Source organism: Syngnathoides biaculeatus, chromosome 12 (genome assembly GCF_019802595.1).
Source record: "Syngnathoides biaculeatus isolate LvHL_M chromosome 12, ASM1980259v1, whole genome shotgun sequence".
NCBI classification, from domain to species: domain Eukaryota; kingdom Metazoa; phylum Chordata; class Actinopteri; order Syngnathiformes; family Syngnathidae; genus Syngnathoides; species Syngnathoides biaculeatus.
Window position 1 is genome coordinate 12,238,685 of NC_084651.1, and position 27,894 is coordinate 12,266,578.

The 27,894-nt window shown below is 44.3% G+C and overlaps 1 protein-coding gene and 3 non-coding genes across 4 annotated transcripts in view; all 4 read right to left on the reverse strand.

Moving 5' to 3' along the window:
* Positions 1-89: 89 nt before the first annotated feature.
* trnak-cuu (transfer RNA lysine (anticodon CUU)) lies at positions 90-171 on the reverse strand. Its single transcript has one exon. It is a non-coding gene; the product is annotated as a tRNA-Lys (tRNA).
* A 268-nt stretch (positions 172-439) lies between these two features.
* Positions 440-521, reverse strand: trnan-guu (transfer RNA asparagine (anticodon GUU)). The gene has a single exon. It is a non-coding gene; the product is annotated as a tRNA-Asn (tRNA).
* A 93-nt stretch (positions 522-614) lies between these two features.
* trnas-gcu (transfer RNA serine (anticodon GCU)) lies at positions 615-696 on the reverse strand. The gene has a single exon. It is a non-coding gene; the product is annotated as a tRNA-Ser (tRNA).
* A 2,253-nt stretch (positions 697-2,949) lies between these two features.
* slit1a (slit homolog 1a (Drosophila)) overlaps positions 2,950-27,894 on the reverse strand; it is a 109,035-nt gene continuing 84,090 nt past the window's right edge. Inside the window, exons 16-37 of the mRNA XM_061838042.1 lie at positions 27,229-27,373; positions 27,025-27,099; positions 26,812-26,955; positions 26,585-26,728; positions 26,349-26,515; positions 25,241-25,373; positions 21,477-21,545; positions 21,335-21,406; positions 21,173-21,244; positions 14,067-14,138; positions 12,145-12,308; positions 11,863-11,987; positions 11,578-11,684; positions 11,304-11,443; positions 11,133-11,226; positions 10,916-11,053; positions 9,803-10,031; positions 9,187-9,317; positions 8,942-9,096; positions 7,038-7,326; positions 6,579-6,790; positions 2,950-5,173 (exon numbers count right to left, since the gene is read on the reverse strand). Of these exons, the coding sequence (XP_061694026.1) occupies positions 4,932-5,173; positions 6,579-6,790; positions 7,038-7,326; positions 8,942-9,096; positions 9,187-9,317; positions 9,803-10,031; positions 10,916-11,053; positions 11,133-11,226; positions 11,304-11,443; positions 11,578-11,684; positions 11,863-11,987; positions 12,145-12,308; positions 14,067-14,138; positions 21,173-21,244; positions 21,335-21,406; positions 21,477-21,545; positions 25,241-25,373; positions 26,349-26,515; positions 26,585-26,728; positions 26,812-26,955; positions 27,025-27,099; positions 27,229-27,373 (3,119 nt within the window). The 3' untranslated portion in view covers positions 2,950-4,931. The remainder of the gene's footprint in view (positions 5,174-6,578; positions 6,791-7,037; positions 7,327-8,941; positions 9,097-9,186; positions 9,318-9,802; positions 10,032-10,915; positions 11,054-11,132; positions 11,227-11,303; positions 11,444-11,577; positions 11,685-11,862; positions 11,988-12,144; positions 12,309-14,066; positions 14,139-21,172; positions 21,245-21,334; positions 21,407-21,476; positions 21,546-25,240; positions 25,374-26,348; positions 26,516-26,584; positions 26,729-26,811; positions 26,956-27,024; positions 27,100-27,228; positions 27,374-27,894) is intronic.

Here is a 27,894-nt window from a genome sequence, read left to right on the forward strand (position 1 = left end):
ACTTCTGATCTACTGCTCGGGTTTGAAAGTCTTGTTTCAGGTTCTAAGCAGAAGAAACATATATTGCAGGAATGGTTCCTGTCAGATACTGATGAGGATGGGATTTGAACCCATGCGTGCAGATCACAATAGATTAAGAGTCTATCGCCTTAACCTCTCGGCCACCTCATCTGCTACTTCTTGTCTACTGCTAGGGTTTCAAATTCTGGTTTCAGGTTCAAAGTAGAAGAAACATAAATTGCAGAAAAGGTTCCAGTCAGATACTGATGAGGATGGGATTTGAACCCTTGCGTGCACAGCAGAATGGATTAGCAGTCCATCACCTAAACCTCTCGGCCACCTCATCTGGTACTTGTGGTCTACTGCTCGGGTTTCAAAGTCGTGTTTCAGGTTCTAAGCAGAAGAAACATACATTGCAGAAAACGTTCCTGTCAGATACTGATGAGGATGGGATTTGAACCCATGCGTGCAGATCACAATAGATTAACAGTCTATCGCCTTAACCTCTCGGCCACCTCATTTGCTACTTCTGGTCTACTGCTAGGGTTTCAAATTCGGGTTTCAGGTTCAAAGCAGAAGAAACATAAATTGCAGAGAAGGTTCCTGTCAGATACTGATGAGGATGGGATTTGAACCCATGCGTGCAGTGCACAATGGATTAGCAGTCCATCGCCTTAACCTCTCAGCCACCTCATCTGTTACTTCTGCTCTACTGCTACGGTTTCAAAGTTGGGTTTCAGGTTCTAAGCAGAAGAAGCATATATTGCAGAAAAGGTTCCAGTCAGATACCGATAAGGATGAGATTTGAACTTGTGCGATGAGCAGTCCATCACATTTACCTCTCGGCCACCTCATCTGGTACTTGTGGTTTACTGCTAGGGTTTGAAAGTCTGGTTTCAGGTTCTAAGCAGAAGAAACATATTGCAGAAAAAGTTCCTGTCAGATACCGATAAGGATGGGATTTGAACCAATGCGTGCAGAGAACAATGGATTAGCAGTCCATCACCTTAAACTCTCAGCCTCCTCATCTGGTAGTTTGGTGTACTGCTAGGGTTTGAAAGTCTTGTTTCAGGTTCTAAGCGGAAGAAATATATATTGCAGGAAAATGAGGATGGGATTTGAACCCATGTGCGCAGAGCACAATGGATTAGCAGTCTATCGCCTTAACCTCTCGGCCACCTCATCTGGTACTTGTGGTCTACTGCTAGGGTTTCAAAGTCTTTTTTCAGGTTCTAAGCAAAAGAAACATATATTGCAGGAATGGTTCCCGTCAGATACTGATGAGGATGGGATTTGAACCCATGCGTGCAGAGCACAACAGATTAGCAGTCTATCACCTTACACTCTCGGCCACCTCATCTGCTACTTCTGGTCTACTGCTAGGGTTTCAAATTCGGGTTTCAGGTTCAAAGCAGAAGAAACATAAATTGCAGAAAAGGTTCCTGTCAGATACTGATAAGGATGGGATTTGAATTTGTGCGATTAGCAGTCCATCACGTTTACCTCTCGGCCACCTCATCTGGTACTTGTGGTTTACTGCTAGGGTTTGAAAGTCTGGTTTCAGGTTCTAAGCAGAAGAAACATAAATTGCAGAGAAGGTTCCTGTCAGATACTGATGAGGACGGGATTTGAACCCACGCGTGCAGTTCACAATGGATTACCGGTCCATCGCCTTAACCTCTCAGCCACCTCATCTGTTACTTCTGGTCTACTGCTACGGTTTCAAAGTTGGGTTTCAGGTTCTAAGCAAAAGAAACATATATTGCAGGAATGGTTCCCGTCAGATACTGATGAGGATGGGATTTGAACCCCTGCGTGCAGCCCACAATGGATGAGCTGTGCATCGCCTGAACCTCTCGGCCACCTCTTCTGGTACTTTGGTTTACTGCTTGGGTTTCAAAGTCTTGTTTCAGGTTCTAAGCAGAAGAAAAATACATTGCAGAAAATGTTCTTGTCAGATACCGATGAGGATGGGATTTGAACGCATGCGTGCAGAGCTCAATAGATTAGCAGTCTATCGCCTTAACCTCTCAGCCACCTCGTCTGGTACTTCTGATCTACTGCTCGGGTTTGAAAGTCTTGTTTCAGGTTCTAAGCAGAAGAAACATATATTGCAGGAATGGTTCCTGTCAGATAGTGATGAGGATGGGATTTGAACCCCTGCGTCCAGAGCACAATAGATTAGCAGTCTATCACCTTCACCTCTCGGCCACCTCATCTGCTACTTCTGGTCTACTGCTCGGGTTTCAAAGTCGTGTTTCAGGTTCAAAGCAGGAGAAAAATATATAGCAGAAAAGGTTCTTGTTAGATACCGATGAGGATGGGACTTTTCCCCCGACTCTCCTTTCACGCCACTCCTCCCCCCATCCATTTGCATATTTCATCAGTCACGCCACTTTTTTTTCCCACTGTTTAGTGAATTTGTACTTGAGCAAAGAAAAGACAAATTTTCTCTCTCAAAAATCAACGATTGAAGAGTTCAGGTTGAGTTGAAGTGTATGTTAAAACTTGGAAGCTGTGATGTCATTTTGGCCCATGAAAATTTTTATATTGGTCTAAAAAAATTGCCAATCTGATGGCGCCAGTTCAAGTGGGAATGGCACATGGGTTAAGGCTGTCAACCTAAAAAAAAAACCTACTTTGCTGGTCATGCATATTTTGCAACCCTTTGAAAATGTTTAGTGGCGGTTCTCATTCCAAAGCAAGAAATTTAATTACAGCTCTTTGATTCTGACAGGCGTCCAACAATGACATCATTTTCAAAATGGCGGAAAGAAAGAAGACGGGCTTAAACAAAACGTTCAAACAAGTAATTAAACTACCGACTGTGGAAAAATGTTGGAGAAAAATATCCGTGATTGTTAGGCAAAATTAAATTGGGCTTATGACTTTTGACTGTCCCTTGTAGTAGTGACAAGAAGACAAATGAAATTGTTAAAAGCACACACATCGAACTTTAATGAATGAAAAGAGTGGAGTTTTGGTAAACATTTTGTCGGTGGCTCTACATACATTCAGCATCATCTTGGGACTCATTTCGGTTCAGTCCCACCATCAAGTCGTGTGACACGGAAGCAAAAAATCTTTTTACAACATTTGTGTGGTTTACATGAACATAGTTAGGGATATCATAGCTCATAGGATGGAGAGTCTTAGACTGGTTGAGTTACAGTACATCTCAATATAGCACAAGCACCACTAAGATGGCTACCAGGGAGTTGCACTCGCACACCGAGGAGACGTGAAGAATAAAAGTCACATTCCACGGCCGATGGGGAGGACGTCCGCCGAGCGTGATGGCCAGAATCCGAATTCCAGAACAGTATGTGATCCTTTCTAAACTAAAAGACAGCTAAAAGTTACCACTTCATGAATAAGCATATTTATTATCTGTACACATTTATACATTCAGCTATGTGCTCACTGCAATTGGCACCTCAATAAAACCTTACTTTTTTCTTTTTTTCATACCAGCTACAAAATGTCCCGACCTTTCATTATGTGTCATAGCGGGTGCACGCTTGTGTTATTTTCCCTAACACAAATCATGACTGACAGCAGCTTATTATGATACATGTTGAAGTTGGAGCTTCATTTTTTTAACGTCGTTTTTTTTTAATTCATTTTTAATCTTTTTCTACTTTTTTACATTTTTGAAAATTTCAGGAAAAAAACGCAATGCACGCTTATATGCATCACCGTACAAAAAAAAAAAAATAAATATAAAGAGGAGTGAAAACAAGCTGAGGCGCTCACCAACGGGATGTAATATTCACATGGAAGACGACATATACAATATTCGACGACGGAGTTGTAGAGCAGACTGGCAGTGGCTCCTGTACAATGTGGACACGTGCATCGCAATACTTTGGAATATGGTAAGAAAATTCTAAAATGGAAAATCAGCTTATGTGTTGTCGTTTCAACGATCATAACAGAAGTCACCTTCTGACCGATACGAGAGAAACAATCCCAAAAAAGTGTTTAACATCGAAATTAGGTCAGAGTTGGTCTTCTAAAAATGTTGTTCAAAAACAAAGAGTGGAAGAGTTTCGCTTTTTGATTTGGACTAAATTGACTTCTCACCATATTCAAATTTTTTTGGGATGCACATGTGCGTGTGTGTGGTCCATTACTACTTGCCATTACATGTTGGACAAATAATAATAATAACAATAATAATAATAATAAAGCCAACGCCCAAATCTTCCACTAAACATAGAAAAATACTATACCAAAAAAACAAAAAGAAATACAAATATATATATATGTATATATATATTAGAATCTGTTAGGCATTTCTATATAAACGGGGAGTTTTTTGGGGGGGGGTGGGAGGTTACATGGTGAAAATAAAATAAAACAAAAATGAGAAAATAAGATAATACAACAGAAACAATCATCAAATCAGTCAATTAAAAGTTTTCCTCGTTTTTTTTGTAAATTTGCAATCTTTTCCTCCTCTTGTTTTTAATACTGCAGGCCGTCAAGAGGATTCGACGCTAGATGGCCCCCTGCTGGAGGGAGGGGGCAATACATGCTGGGGGTGGGGTGGACGAGTCAAGCCCCCCGAAACTCATGTACACTGACCGTATAGTTGAAGTCACTTGACTATGTGCCGCTCAAACGTCTTCTTCTCGTGTGTTTGTGTGTGCGTGGGCGTTTGTGGGTTGACTGACAAATAAACAAACTCGGCTCGGCCAACGGTCCAGCTCTCTTCTTCTGTCGTTCCCCTCCCCCACTGTCCTCACCACTGTCTGTGGGGGTGGAGGGGGGGGGGGGGGAGAAAAAAAATCTCTGGAGCCTTTTGAGTTGACACTCTGTGACATCACAAAGCACGTCCTATTTTACAAGCGTCGGAGTCCTTAATATATAGATAGAGGTTTTATATATATATATTCTTTAGAATCTCTCTATTTTTCCACGGCGTTTTAGACGCCGCAACCCACGCAGCCACACTTGATGCTCTTCTCCACCTCCTCGGTGAAGGTGGTGCCGTCGCTGCACTCGAAGGTGTATTTCCGGCGCTTCATCCGCTGGCTGGCGCAGCAGGTGCCCGCCTCGCAGGCGCCGCCGCACTCCACCCAAGACACGGTGCGCGTCGTCTGGCAGATGGCGTAGCCCCGCTGCACCTGGTAGAAGTCCCGCATGGGCTCGCCCCGGCACGCCGACTCTGAAGAGGGACAAGCGCGCCGGTGAAAAAAACAATACTTAATTTTTTTTTAATTTATATTTTTTTACTTGAGCAAATGATGATTTTTTTTTTTTTTTTGGGGGGGGGGGGGGTTTGAGACATTAAATATTTTCTCAAATTATCCTTGTAACTACTAACCCTAACATTTACATAGAAAATATTTTGGGACAAAATACTGTAATCTCAAAATAACCTAAAGAAAATTACAGTACATACATCTTTTGCAATGCGTTGTTTTTTTTTTTGTGTGGGAATAAAAAAAATCTACCTTTGCCAGAATATTTAAACTCTTTTGCAGAGTTTTATTGAAACAGTTTTCCTGGAACATTTTCAAACTTTGAATGTGAAATTACAATTATTACTTTAAAAAAAACAAATAAAAAATATATTGTATTCGGTGAACAATTTTATTCATTTTATTCTAAGAAATAAATTCCCATGTATTAAAACCTAAAAAAAATTGAAATTAAAAATGTTTTATTCTCATAGATTTATGGTATATTTTTGCAAAACATCGGTACTACTTTTCCAAATAATATTTTCTAAATTAAAATTAAATTAATGTTAAAACTGTATTATCACAAAGCATAGAATTCAATTTTTTTCCCCTAAAAATTCCAAGGCAAATTCTTCATTTGTGTAAGATTTTAACTTTTTCCAACACATTTTGAAAGGAAAATTTTATAGGAGCTGAAGCACAATTAAATATGAATATATAAATTTAAAATCTGGAAAAGTCAACAAAACAAAGAAATATCCGAATAAAGTTGCTGTATTGAAAGGTAAATTTACATTATTGTATAATTAATGCATTATTACAAATATGCATTACAATTTGATCTCGACAGCAAGATGAGAAAATCTTGAAAACATGAGCTCTTTTTCTTACGGTGGCCAGGAAGTGCCAAACATAAATTGTGAAACACTTTCAGAAAACAACAAAATCAGGGACAATCTATCTCCGTTGCCTCCCGTGACCACGACCCAGGAGCCAATCATATTGAAGCGGGGCGGGTTTTGCCGAAAAAGGCCGTGGGATTTCTACAAAATGGTTCCCCGTTTTGTCTTTTGTAAGAGTCTTTCTGATTTTGTCAATGTGTTTTCTGAAATGTAACTTTTTTTGATTTTGTTTTCTGAAATGCAAAAGTGTTTCACGATTTGTTATATTGTTTTGCTCTTCCAGGGCAGTGATTATAAAAAGTCTACACACCATTCTCTGTCATTTTTTTTCAAAGCCGTTTTTGTGATACAATGGAAAAAATTAGACCAAATATTTCTTTTTTTTTTCCGAGTTTTAAAGTTTCGATTTTCTTTTTTTAAGAATTCTTTGTGTCGACTTTCTATACCCAACGCAACTAGTGATGAATAACCAAAGATGTCCGACCTGCGTCACAGAGCTCCCCAGAGTAGCCGCTTTCACAGTGACAGTAAGCGTCTCCCGTGTCCGAGATCTGGCAGCGGCCGTGCACGCAGGACAGCCGGCGGCAGGGGTTGAACAGCTCTCCCTGTTGGTTGCACAGCGCGCCGCGGTAGCCCTCGTTGCACTCGCAGCGGTACGACTGAGTGTCCAGCGGAACGCAGCGGCCGTGGACACATCTGCAAACGCACCACAACGCATCTTGTAATGGATGTCACGACCGTCATTCAGAACGCGGAGGGGAGTTGGGCGAGCTCAATTTGACGTAAAACCTAAATATCAAGTCTGAAGGTTGCCATAGAAAAGTCGTTAATATAGTGTGAGAAATAACAACAATGATGTCGGAATTAATTGTGTCCCCCCAAAAGACAAAAGAATAGAGACAGAATTTGCCAATCTGATGGGATGATGCTGTGAGTGACATACTTGCTGCCTTGACAGGGGTTGCCGGCGAGCTGGTCGCACTGCGGTCCGGCCCACCCCGGCTGGCAGTGGCACACGGGCCCCTGGAGGCCGTCGGGCTGGCAGATGCCGTGCACGCAGTAGATCTTCTTGCAGGGCTCGCAGCCCGGCACCACGCCGGGCTTCATCTGCGTCTTGGTGAAGTCCTGCAGCTCGTTGTTGATGTACAGGTTCTGGATGCAGCCGTGGAAACTGGAGCTGTTCTGGATCTGCCACAGGCGGAAAGCGCCCGGGTGCACGCTCACGGGCATCCCTGGGGGGGAGGTTGAAAGGTGTTTAGAGGAGTGACGGTCGCCAAGTAGCAGCACAGACTCACAGCTAACGCAGGGAAGGTATGAATGAAATGGAGGAAAGGCTTTTCGAGCATGTGTGTCGCACATTGAATTATTCATAATTACATGTACAGTCGTGCCTTGAGATACGAGTGACTCGGATGAAGCAAGTTTTTCCAGATACGAGCTGTCGGTCAGCTTTGACTTTCAAGCGCAGACTTTGAGATATTGTTTGGGTCTCGTACTCTTATCGTGGCTGAGACTTTAAGAAATACTATTACAGAACTAGTTGTGTACCGGAAATAGTCAAACAACATTGTCAGCAAGAACAGACACTTTAACAGGACTCAGTCATATATTCTTTATCTTCCGCCTGGAATGAATAATAGTAGTGCTGTACTGATAAGCTGTAACCAGTATATCCTCCTGTTTGTCTTAAATTGTTCCCAGGTGGCCAAGACGGCCACCCTAAAAGAAGCCACATTATTATTTATTACTCGTATTTTACAATGTTATACATACAAAATATTGATGTTATTTTTTTTGCCTTAAAAACAAGTATGAATGGATCAAGGTGGTTTAAGGCACGAGTGATCTGAGTTACCGGCATGGTTACAGAATGCATTCTACTCATAAGTCAAGACACGTCTGTTAAATTGGAGAGTAGTATGAATGCGTTACGTGACACAGCATCCTTGAAAGTGAGGCCAGCAGCTCATATGAAAAAGCTCCGATTATGATCTTCAATGATGTCAACACACAAGACACATTTGCATCCACTTCTCAAGACAATTTCTGCTTTGTGGTTACCGAGCAACAACTCATTTACATGGCGCAATCTCAAACGTGGACGAAAGTCACACACCAAATGTTAGAGTTATGTTTTTTTTTAACAAGTCACATTATCAGAGTAAGGACGGTATTTCGGAGAATATAGTCCAAATCTTTAATAAAAACAGCTGTAAAGTTAAAATATTTAAAAATGAAAAATAATGGGAATTTGATGAATGGTATTTGAGGCCTCTAATTTAAATGACAGACAAACATAACAACCTTGATAATAATTTATCAATTACTTTCCAAAATAATCACCAGAACAGTGATTCTCAAAGTGTGGTACAGTCTCCCTCTAGTGGTAGGCAAAGAAATTACCGCCCAAGTGCAGTTCAGTTGTATTTAACTTTGAAGTGCAATTGTATTTGCATGTAACTTTTAGGAAGTGTTTATTCATTTGTTTTTATTGAACTCTTGCGGATTTTAATTTATTATTGAAGTACTGACCCCTCCTCCCCCACCCTCATCTTATATTTCAGTGATTAACAATAATACTTGTATTAAATATACTTTTTAGGACCAAAAAAAAAACTCCGTCTGATTTTAGTTGAAGACTTCAGTGCACTAGAGACTCCACAAAGGTGGCTAATGATCTACTTGTGAGGATCGCAATCACAGTCATGAGTGGCTCAGTAGCGTATGATGAGGAGGAGGGGGGCTTTTGGTTGCGGTGGCGGGGGTGGGGAGGGAGGTGATCGACAGTAGTGTAGTAGTTAAGAGTGCCTGAAGAGGAGGGAGGTGTGTTCTGGAGAGGGCCCCTACCCCCCACGTATAGTGGAGCCTCCCCGTTGAGGGGGCGCACCGCCCCGAAACTGTCCATGGTAGTGGGGAGACCCCCGTCGATGGACAGGTTCACCATCTGGTCCAACGTGACGAGCTCCACCGTGTGGAACTGGCCGTCGTTGATGGTCTCGGCGCTGCCGGGGGGGTGAAGGAAAAACGCGACCGTTGTCAGAACCGAAGCGGACGGCCAAACGTGTCACGGCGATGCGGTCCGAGCGGCTGACCTGTAGATGGCGTGGCCGGGCTGGCTGCCCGGGTCGTAGCTGACCTTCACGTGACCTTGGTACAGCTCCACCGCGATGTGGTCGTTGTCGCCGTTGTACAAGAGGATGCCGTTATCCTCCGCCGTGGATACCTGCAGACGTAGCAGGAAGAGTCACGCGCTTTTACATGAAAGGTAAGAAGAAGTTTTAGGACAACAAATTTCCATCCATTCATTATCTGAGCCGCTTATCCTCATGAGGGTCATGGGAATGCCGGAGCCTATCTCAGGTCAGGAGGCGGTGTACACCCTGAACTAGTTGCCAGCCAATCGCAGGGCACATGGAGACAGACAACAGTCGCACTCACAATCACATTTTAGGGTAATTTAGAGTGTCCAATGAATTCATACTTTTGGGATGTGAGAGGATTTTTTTCTTCATTAGCATCAACGGGTGAGTTGAAGCCTATCCGCAGACAAGTCAACGATTATCCAGTTAGCAGCCGCCCGCTAACAAACTGCTCGACACCCTGTTTCACCTGCGACACCCACGTCACTCACTGGGCCAGGCTCAACCTTTTAACGGCACGCACACTCAAAGACATGTAAAGTACGGCGTGGAACACGACGGTTCGTACCTGTAGGGTGATGTTGGCCTGCGGCCAGTTCTTGAGGTCGGAGAGCAGCAGGTAGGAGTCTCTGTCCACAAAGTTGACGCTGACCAGCTTCTCGCAGCGCGGGCCGCCGAATTCCGGAGGACACTGGCAGAGGGCGCGACCGGCCCGCTCCACGCAGGGGGCGTCGTTCTGACAGTCGGCCAGTTCGCAGAGGGACAGCAGCGAAGGAGGAATCTCGCACAGATGACCGCTGCACACAGAAGAGGGACCGCACGGATGTACAGTCGCTACACGTAAATCTCGATAATGTATAGTTGTTTTATTTAGCGTTTATGGTTTTAGGATGTTATATCTGGTTCCCTTTCAAATATATAATACATGTTTGAGGACGATTGCGGAGAGCGTGCAATGACTAAGAACTACTGTATGTATTACTCATTTGTTTTCAACTGTTTCCCCCCATTTTGGTTTTCCACTGGATTCTTTCCCGATGTAAAAAAAAAATGGCCCCTGGCACGAGTTGCTCATTGTCAGCGCTGAGTGCACCCAAGTCAAGAGAGCAAGTTGAGGAGGGCCGAAAAATAAAAGTCCAAGATGACAGCCCGAGTGCGGCGCTGGCTTCGTGCTCCTGTGCGCGTGTTAGAGCGCCTTGTTGTCACGGCGTGGAAAGGCTCTGTGGTATACATGCTACCCACTGGAGGCTTTAAGGCAATATATTTTTTGCGGTTCCAACATGTAGTTATGTGTCGCCATTTTGATTTGCTTCGGCTGAGAGAATGGCTTCACATTCCACGATTTTGAAGCTGCATTTTTTTTTTTATGCACATGGCAAAGTTTCTAATTGTTTAAATTTGGCAGGGTTGTTAAGAAGGCTTCTCCGTGGCCTTTCAAATTCCCAAGACATACATTTTTACTTTATAAACACTTTTTAGGGAAGTTCCACTGTATAGATATTCTTTGAAATATGCTGTTTCTTCACAGACTTTCACTTTTCGGCAGTGGGTCTGTAACCCGCCCCGCATGATAAATGGGAAGTCACTAGAGTGGAAAATCCCCAAACCACAGCTCCTGTCCATCCACAGAGAGGAGATGCTTTTTTTTAATGAATTGCATGCGCTTTGATGCGATCCTCACCTGTACCCTTGCTGACACCGGCACGCGTACCCGTTCAGCTCGTCCACGCACCGGGCTCCATTCTGACAGCGATGCTCCTGGCAGTCGTTGTAGTCCACACTGCAGTCGTCACCCACATAACCAGGAGCGCACACGCACCTGAAGCACACAAATGCAACACTTGAATGAAATTTCTGCAATGCGTGTTTTTTTTTTTTTTTTTTTTTAGACCACTGACTTGGGCCCAGAGGAGGTGATGAGGCAGGTAGACTGATGTTGGCAGGGGCTTCGTCCTGGGGCGCACACGTCCTCCATTTCCTCGCACATATCCCCTGCACACACACATCATTTGTTATATTGCAAAGGGCAGCGTGAAAGCTGTCCGGGTCTGGCCCGCGCATCAAAGTACCGGTGTAGTAGGGGGGGCAAAAACAAGTGTAGTTGTTGACTCCGTCCACGCAAGTGGCGCCGTTTTCGCAGTCGTTGTCTTCGCAGTCGTCGATGTTGGTCTGGCAGACGGCGCCCTCGAACCCCGGCGGGCACGTGCAGCTGCGACACACATGCAGACATCGGCATGTGCTGTGAGACTTCGGCTCAGACAGAACAAAACCAGAATTCTTCGATTTCCACCTTTTCACGTGGCGATAATCAACTGAAAACTGTCGGTTTCTGATCTCCCTCACCTGAACTGTCCCCCGTCCTCCTCCAACTCCTGCTGCACTTGGCATCGCCCTCCGTTGGCACAAGGGTTGCTCACGCAGGCGTTCAGAGTTATCTCGCAGTTCTTGCCCTGCGATCAGAATCCACGGTGATGGTTTTACTTCTGGACTTCTGAACATGCAGCATTTAACTTCATTTTTTTGGGGTTCAATTTTTTTTTTTTTTTACACTGTCACTATCAATCATTCACGGTCAGAGCATCAAGACGTCGGCGTCTCCGCCGAGCATGCCCCGGGACGTCGACTGACCTTGAACCCTGGAGCGCAGTTGCACCTGTAGATATCCACCGGGTCACTATGGCACACACCTTGGTTCTGACATGGGCTGGACAGACACGGGTTACACTTGGCCAGCACTGCCGTGTCCACCTCACCTAAGAGCACGGAAGAAGGATACGGTAAGCACAAACCTCCTGTACAAGAACTTCATAAAAATGGGATGTCTATTGAGAGCAAATCCTTTTTTGTTTTTAAATACAGCTCTTGTATTGGGTCTTGCCGGTTTGTCCTGGTGACCCAAATATAGCGCACCTGTGCATTCAAACTTCTTTGCCGGTGTGGTGAGCAGCAGTTTGCCCTCCAGGCCACGTGGACCAGCACACCGGGCGATACCGGGCTCTTTGTATCCGGTCTTGACCCAGTCGGACAGCCAGCGCAGGCGGCAGTCGCAGTACAGCGGGTTGGCGCCGATTGCTCTGATGGCACACATGTGAAAAGAATCTCTCAACTGGATCAAGTCTTCCGATGACCGATACGGGAAATAGTGATGTAGATAATTGTGCTATAGAACCACGTGAGCTTCAGTTTTAAATAGTTAACTCTCCTCTGATAATGTAGTGCTTCACATAGCTGACTTTAGTACAGCTAGTGTGGTCATGAGTCGCACTGAAATTGTCCATTAACCAGCCAAGTGCTCCCACAGTTAAAAGTGCTTATTGCATGTGATGTTCTCTAATATTTTGTGATTGGCTGGTGTGACGTTGCCTACGGGTGTTGTTTTGCACTATCACATTATCATTCACGTTTCATAAACATTTTCAAGATATTGCTTCATCACCATTCTCCAACCCCATTAAAAATGAACAAAATAATAATTTTACTCTGAGTCTATTTAAATAATTAAAAAAATGGATTTACTTGCTTTTAAAATGTCCTCAAAAAGTGTGCTTCTCCTAAAGTGGCATATATTTTTTTCCAGCTCGTCCAGCTTTATTTGTAGAGTACCCTGCATCGCCAGTTGGTGTCTCTCTACACCTTCAACTAGGACAAACTACTTCAGAGCAGGGGCGTATTTAGTGATTTGGGGGCCCAAGGCAACCCAATCATGGAGGCCTCTCACATCCTTTTACTGGAAACAGTTTGAGAATTAAAAAAATAGGGAGGGGGGGGGGGTGTCCAGCTAGTGTGTTGTTGTCTGCTCCGCTCATTTGGTGTCTCTGTGGAAAATGGTGAAAACCATAAAACTGGTTTCCTCTTCTTCCACCTTGTCTTGTTCCCTGCTACACTGGGATGATGCTACACAAATCGCCAACTATATTGTTTTCCTGCATCAAGTCTGCACATGTGCAATAAGAAAATGGAACAGTCCATTGCATTAGAATAATGATGAGCTATATTTAGAGTCTTTTTAAGTATGTGTTTAAACACTAAAACTGTAAAATTGCCATTCAATCCAATATAAGAAAACTATCCATTTTTACGAGACATCTGAAGGACCCTGGAAATTACAGAACTCCTGGCAAATGCCACAATGTGTTTGCCAAATGGCAAATCTCCACCGGGCATCATAGTCAACTCTGTGAGTAGTGTACAGTGTGAGAGGAACAAAAGAGATGGAGAGAGTATTTTTCCTCCATGCTGGTCAGCCATCACGGAACCACGAGACACTCTTAAGCGCGGGCGTCACGGCGGGATCAATGCGGGCTCTGTCCTCGCGCTCGTGAATCGATGGCGTTCCATTATGGCGGCGTGCGGGCTCGTCTTTCAGGCCGCGCCAATCGCTGACACCTGACATCTGCAAACACGGACGCCACTTGACCGGGAGCAAAGATCAATGCCCCCCCCTCCCTGCGTCTCGGCTATACTACGTCTTTCTCCTCCCTTTGCCGCCTCTCTCACCCTGATAAGTCTATTGATCAGGATTCAGGAATGCCGTGTGCAAAAAAATAAAAAAGTGCAGACATAAATAAACACGCAGATCTGTGTGGAGCATCTGAGCGTGTGTATGTTTTGGAGATAGAGATGGGACACTGGAGGGCTCTGTGTGGAGCTTTAACCACACAGCGCTTAATTAGAGTAAGGGGAGGGAGGTCGAGCCCACCAAAGAGGACTACAGACCTGCTACTGTGTGCCACACGCTGCCGGAAAGCGTATGTATGTGTGACTGCGTGTGTGTACACAAGATATTAGATAAGATGGTGAATACAGCGCGTTTGTGTGCGTGCGATACTTACAAATGGGAGAGCGAAGCCACGTCGCCGAAGATGCCATCGGGAAGCTCGGAGATTTCGTTGCCATGGAGAGACCTTAGCGACAGAGGTGGGCGCAAGTCACACGCTGCACGTGTACGTCTCAAGTCTGAACGAACAAGTTTCGAGCAAGTCCCATGTTGCTGCTTTGTACCGTTATCAATCACGACATATAGTGGAGTGATGATAAAATATTGCTTTGCTGATCATAACACACAAAAAAAGCACATTTACAGGTCCTGTAAAATCTAATTGAACACCAAGAGAGAGTATGATTTTTGTGTGTGCGTGTGCTGGTGTATATATATATACCCAGTTATATAAATGAGTTATGAGTCAATTTGAACATCTGTTTAAAAGTCTATGTTGTTGTCTATCGCCATAGAGGGACTCGCTAAAACGGACACAGTATAAAAGTGTCAACTTCGTTTAAAAAAACATGTTGGTTTTGTCATATGAGTGTCTTGAATATGATGTAAAAAGTAAAAAAAAAAATGCTGACAGTTACTTGTGTTTGACCAGTTTTGTATCCGCTTTGACCTTAGTTGGCTGAGACAGCCCCCTTTAATCTGATTGGACGAGTCTCTATAAGACCCACTTGTGATCTTGATTTGTGATGTAAATAAGCTCCAGAAATTCAAATGACGGCTGGAACTGGACAGTTAAATTGAATAGTTAACAATTTACTCTTAAATCGAGCGAGTTATGGTAACAACTAATGTCAACAAAATATGGATTTATCCTCTGCCTGCTTTAATTCAATGACTTATTAAAGTGGCTTATTTTAGAACCACTGACAAAGTTTATAGTGGAACAATTGACAATTGTCCTCATTTCTGAGGAAGACGTCAACAGTGCGCTTGGTGTTTGACTGAATGCCGCGCGGGTGGTAGCTGCTTTGAGCTTCTGGTTGCGCCTCGTGCAAACACGTGAGGCTCTTGAAGTCTGGAGAAGTACACGATCGGGTTTCAGTCTTGCCGGCAGGCCCAACAACGAGCGTACAGAGGCAGACAGGAGCCTATAAAAAGTGCATTTGAGGAACTTTACCCCAGAATTAGTAGGTTTTTGAGGGACATTGTGTGTTTGGAACTCAGGAGTTACTCAAAGACGAGTTTGCTTGAGACCAAGAAGATAAACCATCCAATTTTCTCGAATGCCCATCCCAGCTGACCTTGGGCAAGAGGTGGGCAACACCCTGGACTGGTCGCCAGTCAATCGCAGGCTACGTGTAGACAACCATTTGCATCAAAGGTGACTTCAGTGAACTTGACGTGGATGGTTTTGGAATGTGGGAGGCAGTGATAAGTAGTAACAGGCTACATTCACATCAATAACTTATTGGATAAAGTGTACTTTTCGGAGTTGCTTCAATGTTTTATACACTAGTTTTTACTCTTACTCAAATCGTTTTGTTAAGAAGGAATGCAACCGTTAATCCATTCCATTGAATTGTGTTGCAGTTTTATGTTTATGTATCTATTAATACTAAGATGATCTATTTGTTCCACTTCATCAGAGACTACGTATCACCATTTAGATTGAAGCCAGGCAGTCACATGACCTCACACGTCGTCACCGCACAGAGGCAAAAGTTTTCAAAGTGACTCATTAACGTGACGCATAGCAGAAACGGCGAAGGTTGTCACGCGCTAGCATTTGTGTCCACTCTGAACTTCAGAATGTACATTTTTCATGCTTTTCTATGCAATCTCAGCCCAGTGAGCCTATTGTGCCATTTTACAAATGTAAGCCAGAAAGGTTGATTTCTTGTGTCTGTAATTGACTGAATTAATGTTATTAAAAAAAAAAAAATCCGTTTTATTTAGGTTACAATAATATTGTTGGTCAATAACTGATCTTCATATTTGTTCAATTTGACATCCGTACTTTGATAAAGAAAATTATTTTACTCGATACTTGTGTGGCTTCTTTCACTGAGACCTAAAGACATTATTTAGAGTTTTTTTTTTTTTTTTTACTTTGAGTAAAGTCATATTCTTCTAAAGTAACAGAGCTCTTATTTGAGTCCAATTTTTGGCTACTGTCACCATTTGTATTGTCTGCTACAGGAAACTCTCGCAAATGATTTCTGCAATTCAACTTTGTCGTTAAAGTGAAGACCATTATTTTGTCTTCGGGTTTCAACATCAGTAGTGATCAAATTCTTCTTACGGTTGTTTGCTAGTTAATAATGTGAAACAGCTAAATGTGTAAATCATCTTGACATTACAACATCGTCTTTAAAAGTTACAACACATCTTTCCGTTAAGGTTGGATAACTTGTGTTTACACTTGTTTGACAGCGATGCTGACAGTTTGACTATGGGGTGGAATATTTCCATTTTCATTGTTTTGCAAGGGAAAAATAAATCGTGTCATTTTTTTTTACTGTAAAACATATATCTTCTAAAGAATTGACGTGTCAGCAGACGTCCTGCCAGCATTGCAGTCAGGGCAAAGCAACTGGCAGAGCCGCACGAAGTGCAACAAAAGTATTTCGGGATAAATTAAATGACCTGAACGTGGAGGCGGGTGATTCTGAGCGGGTGAGTGGCGAGCGAGCAAGTTTGCCAGCCGGTCGGCGAGCACTGTGCCAGCCTGGCAGAGCGGGCAGCCGGGGAGTCTCCGGCAAGTAACCTGATCCGCTTTCATAATGACATCCTCTCTTTGTCTTGTGTGCAGCTGTGGATCGTGACAGACCGGATCATGACTTCATGCATCATAGGTGGGGTTGGGGTTGGGGGGGGAGGAAGTCTGCATTATGTTGCATGTACCTGCACTGCTTAAATGAGTCTTGATTTCTGACGTGACTCACGCTGAGAATATGTAAGTTAGTTTTTTTTTTTCTCTTTTTGTTTGGATGAACATCAGTTCTTGTCACTTTCTTTTGCCGCTCGATCCGGCATGTGGGGCACACATTGGCGCTGTCTCTGTCTCGACCCCCCCCCCCCCCACTCATCATCCCCCACACCTAATACCCAGCAGGCCAATTAGCAGCTTATTAATAGGCAGCTCCAAACCACAAACTTCATACACACAAGTGAAATCTCACTCCGAGTAAAACCGCAGAGTGCCCATGCCGGGTTGGGGCCCGCTGTTCTGTTTGAAGCGTTAATGATGTTTCTCGTCTTTACTGCTGCGTAAAGCCAAAGGTGCAGCTCCGTAAAGGCGTCGGCACCTCAGCGTGTGCAACTTTCCCGCTGTCGCTTCACGCTTTCAGCAAAGCGCTATACAATATTCTGAACCGTCAGCTTAGGTCTTGAAGTCGAAAACCATTATTTGGAGCTCATTGTTGCTTTAGTTTCATGGAGTAAAAAAATAAATAAAAGTGAAAAGGTAACTGATGTTAAATATGAGGGACTTGACTGATGGAGTGAATGGAAAAGATGTTTACATTTTACTGAGGTTGATTCATCTACTTTTAAAAATGGTCAAATACCTCCTGGTACATATGTACATGAAAAACAACAGGCACAACCCATAACTGTTACAGTGAAGAAAAGAAGTATTTGAACCTTGCTATATTGCAAGTTCTCCCACTTAGAAATCATGGAGGGGTCTGAAATTGTCATCGTAGGTGCGATGTCAACTGTGTGTTCAAATAGTTATTAGTAGCTGTATCACACAAAAAAATCGTTAAAAAAAATCATACATTGGGAATTCTGGATTTTTCTTTTTATATTATCTCTCTCACAGTGGACATGGACCTATGATGAAGATTTCAGACCCCTCCATGATTTCTAAGTGGGAGAACTTGCAACATAGCAGGGTGTTCTAATCCTTATTTTCTTCACTGTCGGTCAGCTTGCCCTATCAGAAGTTTGAAAAAAAAAAAATAATGAATTGAGAAGCCCCACTGATTCGCTCATATCGGGCAACCACATTATCAGGTTGGTTGCGCAATGAACGATCTGAATGCAGCGTGCCGCATCGGCTGTGTGAAAGTACGCACGGTCTCGGCAAAGTCTAACTTTGTAGGGTTCTCTTTGAAATGTGCAGGCTGATAAATGATAACCTCAGCCTGAGCTGAGATCAAACCCGAGACCTCTCCACTGTGAGGCACACTGGCTGACCACGAACTACTTTGCTGCCTAAAAACCTCACCCGGTCGTTCATTTACAAACGAGAGAACCCTACTGTATTTTCCGCACTATAAGGCAGGCGCACCATCAATGAATGAATTTTAAGACTTTTTTCATATATAAGGTGCACCACATTATAAGGCGCATTGAATAAACGCTACGGTAGAGGCTGGGGTTACGTTATGCATCCATTACATGAACCTGCACTAATGGCGCAATATTGATCCATATATAAGGCGCACTGGATTATCAGACGCACGTCGGCTTTTGAGAAAATTAAAGACTTTTAGGTGCACCTTATAGTGCAGAAAATACGGTACTTTTACCTTTAAGACAAACAAAAGAAGGTGTGTTTTGGAAAGGTTTTCTGGAGGTTAAAATTGTCCACAAAGTTATGAGTGACCAAAAATTGTGGTTTTGATTGGACATTGAAAATATTGAAATGCCTTTTAAAAATATGTATCTACTTCCGTAAGTTAAGAGACAGGCATAGTGTTGCTAATATAGAGCGTAGAGATCAGTCTGAGAGTCATGTGTGGCTTACAGGTGGGGTGGGGTGATAGTGGGGGGGGGGGGGGTTTCCCATGGCGTCACCCAGGCAGTTTTGTGGAAGTGAGCTTGGCGTGAGTGAGTAAGAGCAGAAATAACGGATGGCGCTTCATTAGGGATCAAAGCGGCGCTCGCAAGGCGACATCAAGCTAATGGCGGCCGAGGTTCGCTTTCGTTGGGGGCTAAAAGGTGTAATGATGGGGGGGCTTTGGTCATATCCCACCGTAAAAAGCTTTGTTGTCACTAGTAAAAAATTTAAAAAGTCTGCCGGCTACAAGCACACATGGAAAGCCGATGCGTCTGCAGCAAGCTGTGCAAAATATGGTCCACGGCCCATTTGCGGGCCAGGTGTCTGTTTTGCAGTAGCCCACGTCGTGAACTAAAAACAGTATTTGACCCGATTTGCATCATTACAAAAGCCTGGGGCTTGCAACACCCACATTTTCCGTGGCTGCGACAACCATGAGAACTGGTGCTACAAATAATAATAATCTATGTGTTTTACCCAGCATTTTTGTAGTTATGTGAAGGTGTAAAAAAAAAAAAAACAATTACAACTAAAATAGTCACAATATTTCTACTCATAGGTAAGAAAGAGTATTCCATTTCAGCGTATCTTTAAACTGATGGATTGGTTTTAGTGACTTTAACAAAATAAAGGTGAAGAAGTGTTTTTGCAGCCTTTGTTTTTTCTCTGAGCGGGACTCAGAGAAAAAAGTTTGAACACACACACACCACTCGCACACGTACACGTGAGTCTCCACTGTGTCTGGCCTTGTGATCGAGGCCGCAGATTCGAGTTGGAGCGCGAGGCACCCGGGTCCAAATCTTGCTTGGGTTTCATCATCTAAGTGTCGCACACGTTTATATCCAACATCTCAGTTACTGAGCAGAGCGATCCCTCCCCATTTCGAGCCCGCGGTCAGCGAGAGGGCACAATCAAAGGCTCGCAGGCACCGTCAAAGCCATTACGGTTAGCGCGGGTGAACATTCTCGGGTAATCAGTGTCACGGTGATTGTGCACAGTGGCCCCGACGAGGTGTGGGCTGCGGATGCCGAACGCCGAGGCTGCCACTTACCCGGAGAAAATGGGTCAGAGGTTGTGTTTGTGTGCGTGTATTCATAAGCTGTCAAAACTGTTTAGACGGCCCAGTCCTCTGGAGTTTATCAGCGATTCTCAACATCTGCTGTCAAATATTCTTTTTAATGACTCATTTAGGCCGATTGCGGAACTACTCAAAATAACTTTTTGGTTCTATTTTGCACTTTTTTCACCTTTTCTTCTTGTGTTACTATACATGGTTTCCTTGGCGCTTGCAAGTGTATTGGAGGTTCTCGAAAAGTGATTTTAAAAAAATATGGATTTTACATTACATTACTATAGTATCTTCTATTCCTGCAAAATAGCTATTTTTGTCTAAATGAAACTACTCAAGGGCAGCAGGGTGGATGAGCTGGTAAAGCATTGGCCTCACAGTTCTGAGGACCTGGGTTTGACCCGGCCCCGACAGTGTGGAGTTTGCATGTTCTCCCCGTGCCTGCGTGGGTTTTCTCCGGGCACCCCGGATTCCTCCCACATCCCCAAAACACGCAACATTAATTGGAGACTCTAAATTGCCCCTAAGTGTGATTGTGAGTCCGGCTGTTTGTGTCTATGTGGCCTGCGATTGGCTTGCAACCAGTTCAGGGTGTACCCCGCCTCCTGCCCGTTGAGAGCTGGGATAGGCTCCAGCACTCCTTGTGCCCCTTGTGAGGATAAGCGGGTAAGAAAATGGCTCGATGAATGGATGTAAACTCTCAACTGACTTCAACATCTAGTTCCTTAGTACAAAGATGCCACAAATGTTATACTTTTCTTGCATTGGGCTAGGGTAAGTTTTTTAGCAAATGTGTGTGGTTTGAATGTATCTCAAATCCAATAGAGTACATTTGGTAAGTACACTTTGTTTTCCTTTACATACAATACATTTGCAGTTAATCTTTCAAAGGAGTTTGTGTATAAACGCTTACGCAGGTACATTTAAAAAATGTGCATTTCAAGTACGTTTTTCTATTTCTCTGTATTTAAGCAGTTGCGGGGCATAACGATACAGGAGTAATAATATTTCATATAATTTTGTGAACCATATCTCAGTGGTTAGTGTCTAGTGGTCATGAGTTCTTATCCCACTGGGGCCTCCACTCCCCGAGAGGGGTTGCGTCAGGAAGGGCATCCGGTGTAAAAACTGTGCCAAGCAAATATGAGCGTTCATCTGAAATGTCACGCTGTGGTGACCCCTAACGGGAGAAGCCAAAAGAAACTATTATAATTTTGTGAATAAAACCTCTGCCTTGTTAGGCCCACTATGCCATTGTTTATTTATTTTGGTGGTATTTGGAGAGCCAAGTATTTTTTGTGATGGTACTTGGTATAAAAAGTTGGAGACCCATTCAAATAAAGCAAAACATTCTGGAACTCACAATAGCCGGAGGGAGTGCAGTCCACTGAAGGCCATTTTAGGAATGCACCGCAAGGAGTTGTAGCTCAGGATTCTACAATGTAAAAATAAGAAAAAAAAAAGTCACTGCATTAATTTTGCTGTTGAAATTATGGATGCTGATTTGAGGCCCCTCGGCGCTTACAGAGTGGTAAGCTGGCTCATGTTGGCGAAAGACGTGTTGGTCAGAGAGTTGATCTTGTTGTTGCTCAGATCCCTGAAAAAATAAGAAACAGGTTTATTTCTTGCCATTGTTCTTTGAAAATCAGACCAGGAAGGAGACTCACACCAGCTGAAGGAACTTAAAGGAGGACAGCTCTTTTGGTAGCACGCTGAACTGGTTTCCATCCAGATACCTGAAGAAGAAAAAAAAGGCATTCATTCCAAACTCTGTACAGTGCATAATTTAACGCTGCATGTACTAAAGAAAGAAATAATCCTGTCTGTAGTTTACTATTGCTGTTATTTCTTGGCGGTCAACGCTATATTTCCATCAAGTTGTGAAGAAATACATTGCTTTTGTTGGAACGGAGAAGTCGCTGCAGCTGCTTGAGAGTGGAAGTCTCGCTGCGAAAGGGATTAGCAATGTTTAAAGAAAAGTGTTGCATCAGGGCTGAGAACGTGTCGAGTTGTTGTTTACAATGTTTTTAAGGGTGTAAATCCAGGCATACAAACAGACTTAACGTGTTGCATTCAGGGACATTTTCTGTGAATCTCTTCCTTGCTGCAGTTGAAGTTTATTTATGGATGGCCTCTTGAGATGAGCAATGGTCTCATTTTTGAGGGAGTCTGACTTTAAAACATGTGACAACAAACATACCGTACATCGAAGCCCCCCAAAGACCCATCTGTCCCCAAACCATCAAAGCTATTCGTCTCCTTCTAACATGCAATGTCAATTTTGAATGAGTACAGCACAGACACAATCTGCATTTTCAAACAACCCTACAACAATTCATATTTCCTGGGCCCATCCCCCATGCGTGTGCGTGCGTGTGTTCTCTTGCAGCCCACCACCGTCGTCGTCATGCCTGCGAGGATGCAGACACTGCCAAAGCAAAGTGCTAGCAGAGGGCTGCCACCCTGACAAATGGCCTGAGAGGAGCTGCGGGGGGCTTTCTCCTGCTTTTGTTGACTATATTGAAGAGCTGGTGGGCTGAAGAGGGAGGTGTACTGGTTAGCTAGGGGCTTTGGACTTGGGGGGGGGGGGGTAATGATAGGTAATGATGGTGCACAGGACACTTTGGATAATGACGGTGCTGCAAGCGCTCCAGTCATGACTACATGAAAGGCCAGAACAGAGAGGCCCACCTGGTCACACCTGCTGGGACAATGACAGACCTCAAGGCTTGCACTGTATGTGTGTGTGTGTGTGTGTGTGTGTGTGTGTGTGTGTGTATACCACTCGCAGCAGTATTGGAAAGTTCCATTCCCTCCCCTTTCCATTGAAAAGTGCTCATTAAAATGTCCTCTTCCTCCCCTATGCTCCCGTGGACAGGCTTTTGGCCCTGACACAAGTATGCGCACACAAGTAACACAAATGGACACACACTGATCCTTGGCTACAAGTAAAAGAGTGACATCAGTGCGAGGCCCGACGGCTGCAGGGACGCACACGAGAAGAATGTCTGTGAGAACAACTGCAGGGCTTCTTGGACACTTTTTGTCCATGCAGTCTTCTTCAAAATGATTCAATGAGATTTTCTCGTCTCAGCTGTTTGCATACAGTATAATCTGTGCGCACCTCCAGGAGACACAATTTATATGTGTTACGTGTACAAGAGTTAGGGAACACCTCTGCCGAACATTGGATCGGATCGTTGTGTGCAGTGTCTGCAATGATGCGGACTTTGTATCGGTCCATTGTGGTAAAGAGGGAGTTAAGACGAAAGGTCAAGCTCTCAATTTACCGATCTACATTCCTACCCTCACCTATGGGCATGAGCTGTGGGTGGTGACCGAACGAAAGAGATACAAGCGACCGAAATGAGTTTCCTCCGCAGGGTGTCCGGGCTCTCCCTTAGAGATAGAGTGAGAAGCTCGGTCATCTGGGAGGGGCTCAGTGTCGAGCAGCTACTCCTCTGCATTGAGAGGAGCCAGATGAGGTGGCTGGGGCATCTGATTCGGATGCCCCCCGGACGCCTCCCATTCTTGAATACATGAGAAAATAACCATTTTGGAGACTCATTCCCTCCTAAAAATAAGTTGGTTTTTTTTTTTGCTTTCAGGAAACTGATTGTGTGACACATTCAAGTTGATTTTGTTGCCGACAGCGTGTGTTCACTTCCCACTCAGTGACTGTGTGAATGTGAGTACAAATTATTTTCCATGTCTATATGTGCTCTGCCACTGATTGGCGACCAGTTAAGAGTGTAGTCTGCCTTTTCCCCCAAAACAACTGGAATAGGCTCCAGGACCCGTGACCCTGAACAGGATAGGCGGTGCTGAGAATGGATGGATGAAAAAAATCTGTGATTAGGCGAATCCACAGTTGCCGAACTACAAGTATGCAAGGGTCCACTGTATACAGTATATGTACTTCCCACAATTCCATCCAAAGTAGCACAAAAGATGCAGTCTAAAAGCAATTACATTTCAGGATATTTGTGCACGATCCCTGTCTTCCCTCCCCAGGAGGTCTTCGGTTTGTTACGGAGTTCTCTTCCCAATGCGGTGACGTAATCAATCCGATGTTTTACCAAGTTGAGTCATATAATCACCAAGTTATGCAAATACAGTATTAAATTCACAATTACGTGGATTCCTCGAGTTAGGTCAGTCTCAGACGTTTCAACTTTACAACGCCCGTCCCCCGTCTCCCATTTTGTCTGGCTAATGCTTGTCCGTGTTTGTGTGCCTGGAGTATCTTCGCATTTTTCGCCCTCCTTTCTGGACATAATCGCCCCAAAGAAGAAAGCAGCCAAAAGAAAATCTACAACCATGGAAACGAAGCTCAAGATCATAAAAAGATTGGAGAAAGGAGAGACACCAACACCAACCAAAGCTTCAGTCGGTCAACTGTGGTGACAATTATTAAAGACAAAGCCCGTATTTTAGCGCACGTGAAGGGTTCCGTTCCTATGTTGGATAAAATGATCACAAAACAAGGTTTTTGATACTTGTCGAGATGGAGAGGATTGAGGACCAGGTTCTTTCGCAATAGCTAAGCACAGCCTACCCTTCTTCTTCTTCTCCAGCCACCTCTCAGCAGTAATGCTAAGTACATCATCTTGTTTATTTCTATGTATTTGTTTTTTATACAAAATATTTTGATGTAAATTCTGACTTTAATGGAGGAATCCGACTTAAATCGAAATTCGAGTTAAGTCGCAACTGTAGAAACGGAACTCAGTTGTAGACCGAGTACTCTCTATACAGTAAATATTTTCATGAGAAACACTTCCAGGCTATAAATGTAAAACATGAACAAGTTTCATGCATGTAGACCTGTAGCAAACTGAGGACCCCCTTTATTTGCATACTGTAAATCTTAAAATAAACTTCTAATAATTTAGGTTTATAGTCAATCTTTTATTTAGGATCTATTCCAGGTCAATGCTCGGATGGGTGTGGTGAGGAAGATTTTTTTTCCCCATATGAGCAGAAGTGGAGATCATGGTTGTTAATGGTTAGCATATCCGCCACACAGTTCAGTTCTCAGCGCCATCCTCACTGTGTGGCAAAAATCCTATCCTCGTGCTTATGTAGGGTTTCGACAGGTGCGCCTGCATTATTCCACCTTCAAAAAACATGCATGTTCGGTTGTGGGAGGATGTGAGTGTGTTTGTCTAGACTGGCAACCAGTCATGGGTGTAACCCGCCCCTCATCTAAAACTGACTAGGATAGGCAGCAGTTCACCCTCGACCCCGACGAAGGGAAGTGCTAAGGAAAATGGATGGATGAATGTGTGGAAGCTGCAAAAGACTTGACAGTCTGTACACTGCCAAACTGTTGTCCCAGTGCTTTTCTCCTAAATGTATATACAGCATCATCTTCCTACTTAGCTGAAACCACACAAGCGATGTGATCAAAAGTAGCTGAGGCACTTACAGTTCTGTCACGTTTCTGGGGATTCCTTTGGGCAGCGTGTGGAGGTGCTTGTTGCTACAGCGAACCACAGTCTCCAGGCAAGTGCACTCGCTGGGGCACTGAGGCCTGGGCACGCAGCTTGAATCCTCATGGCCTGCGGAAAGAGGGGAAATTGCAGGAGTGGTTACGCATAGAGAAAGGTGCCGCGGGATGACAGATTGCAGGTGAGACGTAGATAACAGCTTCAGTCTGAGCTGTCGGAGCAAGGGGAGAAAGTGTTGAAAGATTGGAAATGGCACAAATACCACAATCTCTCAAAGTGACAGCGGGGGGCAACGAGACAAAGAAAAGATAGGAAGTCTACTGAGAAAGAGATAAAGGAGCCTCAGTAATATAATATTGACAAACCTGGACAAAGAATGGAAGCTAGCCTGAGGCCTGGAGACAAGTCTAACATTAATTCAGCTGAAAATCAGCTGACCGGTCAATAAGGCAGGCCGCTCAATATAGCTCCACTCAGCCCGACATCGACAAGCAGCTTAGGAAGTGCTGAGCTCCAATCTCGTTCGTAAACAACGAGCTGGACAAAAGCGCTCATTATTGCAAATGATCGCTGGGAGTTTAGGCAGCTCTCACTCATAATGTACGGACTTGAAAAGCTGCAATAAAACTCAAGTTTTGAGCATTTTAATCACCTGAAGATTTAAAACCTGTTTGGTTTTTGAAAAGAAAGAGTGAATAAAGTTAGGTGAGAACCACTAAAATAGGGCAATTGTGTTAAAAATTGATTGTTGCGTAAAAAAGGCCTGCGGCCATGAACGTGAGATTGTTTGCAGATTAATTGCCGCCTATTACACGGCTGAGTAAGGGCATTCTTTTTTTCAAAATTACATCACTCATCCTTCTTGGACATTGTAAATATAGTTTAGGAAGTTATTAGCTTTGGTTAACTATTAAAGACAAAAAAATGTATAGCCTCTTGTTAATAATCCTCCAGGTAGTTCAACCAGTGTTAGTTCAGAAAGCTCGACAAACTAAGCAACTTTTACTTGGTCTGAGCAAAAGTCAATGCTGTTGCTAAAGCAAGTGACAAGACACCTCCGACCAGCCTCACGCCGTAAGGACATACCTTCCTCGCAACGGAAATCAGGCAGCGCCACATCCTGCAGGGGGATCTCCTTAAGGAAGGCTGGGCGCTGGCAGCGAGGGTTGCCCGTAACGATCTTCCTGCTCCTCAGCCAGTCTCCCAACCAAGACAGCCGGCAGTCACAGTTGAATGAGTTGGCCAGAAGGTTTCTGTCGAACAGATAGTGCGTAAGGCGGCGTGGAAAGAAGCAACGTTTTCGAGCGAGAGTGCGGTCTCACAGGGTTGAGAGCGTCTGCAGGGTATCGAAGGCCCCAGGAGTGATGGTGGTCAACTGGTTGTCGTAGAGAGACAGCAGACGCACGTTGTGCAGACCCGTGAAGCTGTCGTTGTGGATACAACTGATCTTGTTGTTCCGAAGCATTCTGGAGCAACGAAAGAAATCTCTTAGAAATATATTGTACTCTACAGCGCCTCCCCCCAGCGATAAATGTCACCTGTTACTTACAGCATGCGGAGGCCCTCCAGGCCACGGAACATCTCACTCCGGACTGTGTCGATCTGATTGGCCGTGAGGTGAAGCTCGTTGACGGACGACGCCCCCTCGAATGCGCCGTCCTCGACCTCTGTGATCTTGTTGTTGCTAAGGTTGCTGTAGCCAGCAAATGGGGGATTAACGCAACTTGAAGATAAAAGTTTTAAAGACAAATGAAATACTTACATTTTCTTGAGCTGGGTAAGGCTCTTGAACACTCCGGTGGCCTCCAGAGTGGTGATGTCGTTGTTGTTTAGGCGCCTGGACACAAAGATAAAAATTTATCAATAAATCTTTTTACATGTTCCACTAAGTTGTTGAATAGCAATCGGTTTTGCCTACATAAAAATGGCTGCTACCCGACCTACTCATGTTAAAAACATTGCTTACAGCTCAGTGGTGGATGACGGGATGTGCTCAGGGATCTTGGTGAGCTTCAGGTTGGAGCAGTCCACCACGCTGGACTCGCAGCGGCACTTGGGAGGACACACCGGATCGCTGTTGCAGGCGTTATTCAGCCGGGCGTCCTCGGCACCTGACCAGAGGAAGGAAATACAATCCGTCACGCAGGGAAACGATGACGTCAGCCCTTTTTAACGATACAGCCGCACGCGTTTCCCCACGACACCACGAGTCACGCATCCCTCCCTCATCTGCAGTTTGTCCCGAACTTGCTGTTGACCTTAAGTGCCTGCAGCAGAAGCTCCTCTGCCATCCATGAGAGGAGGGACACATGAATGGGCATCTTGTTCTCGAGCAGTGAGCGGTGGGCCGAAAAGGAACGGTACCCAGGGAGACAGCGATAAGGGCGGCAAAGAGGATTTGGGCAGTCAGCTTCGGTAAAAGCAAAAGAGCTGCAAGGGTTCGGTCAGTCACTTGGAGCGGTGAAGAGAAGCAAGAAGATGGATGAGACGCAAATGAAAGGTGAGTGGTGTGGAGAGACTGGAGAGACATCCATCCTGGTCAGTGGTGGCGACTACCAAAGTACAAATACTTTCTTACTTGAGTAGATTCTTCAATTATCTTCACTTTACTTCAGTACAGTGGTGCCTTGAT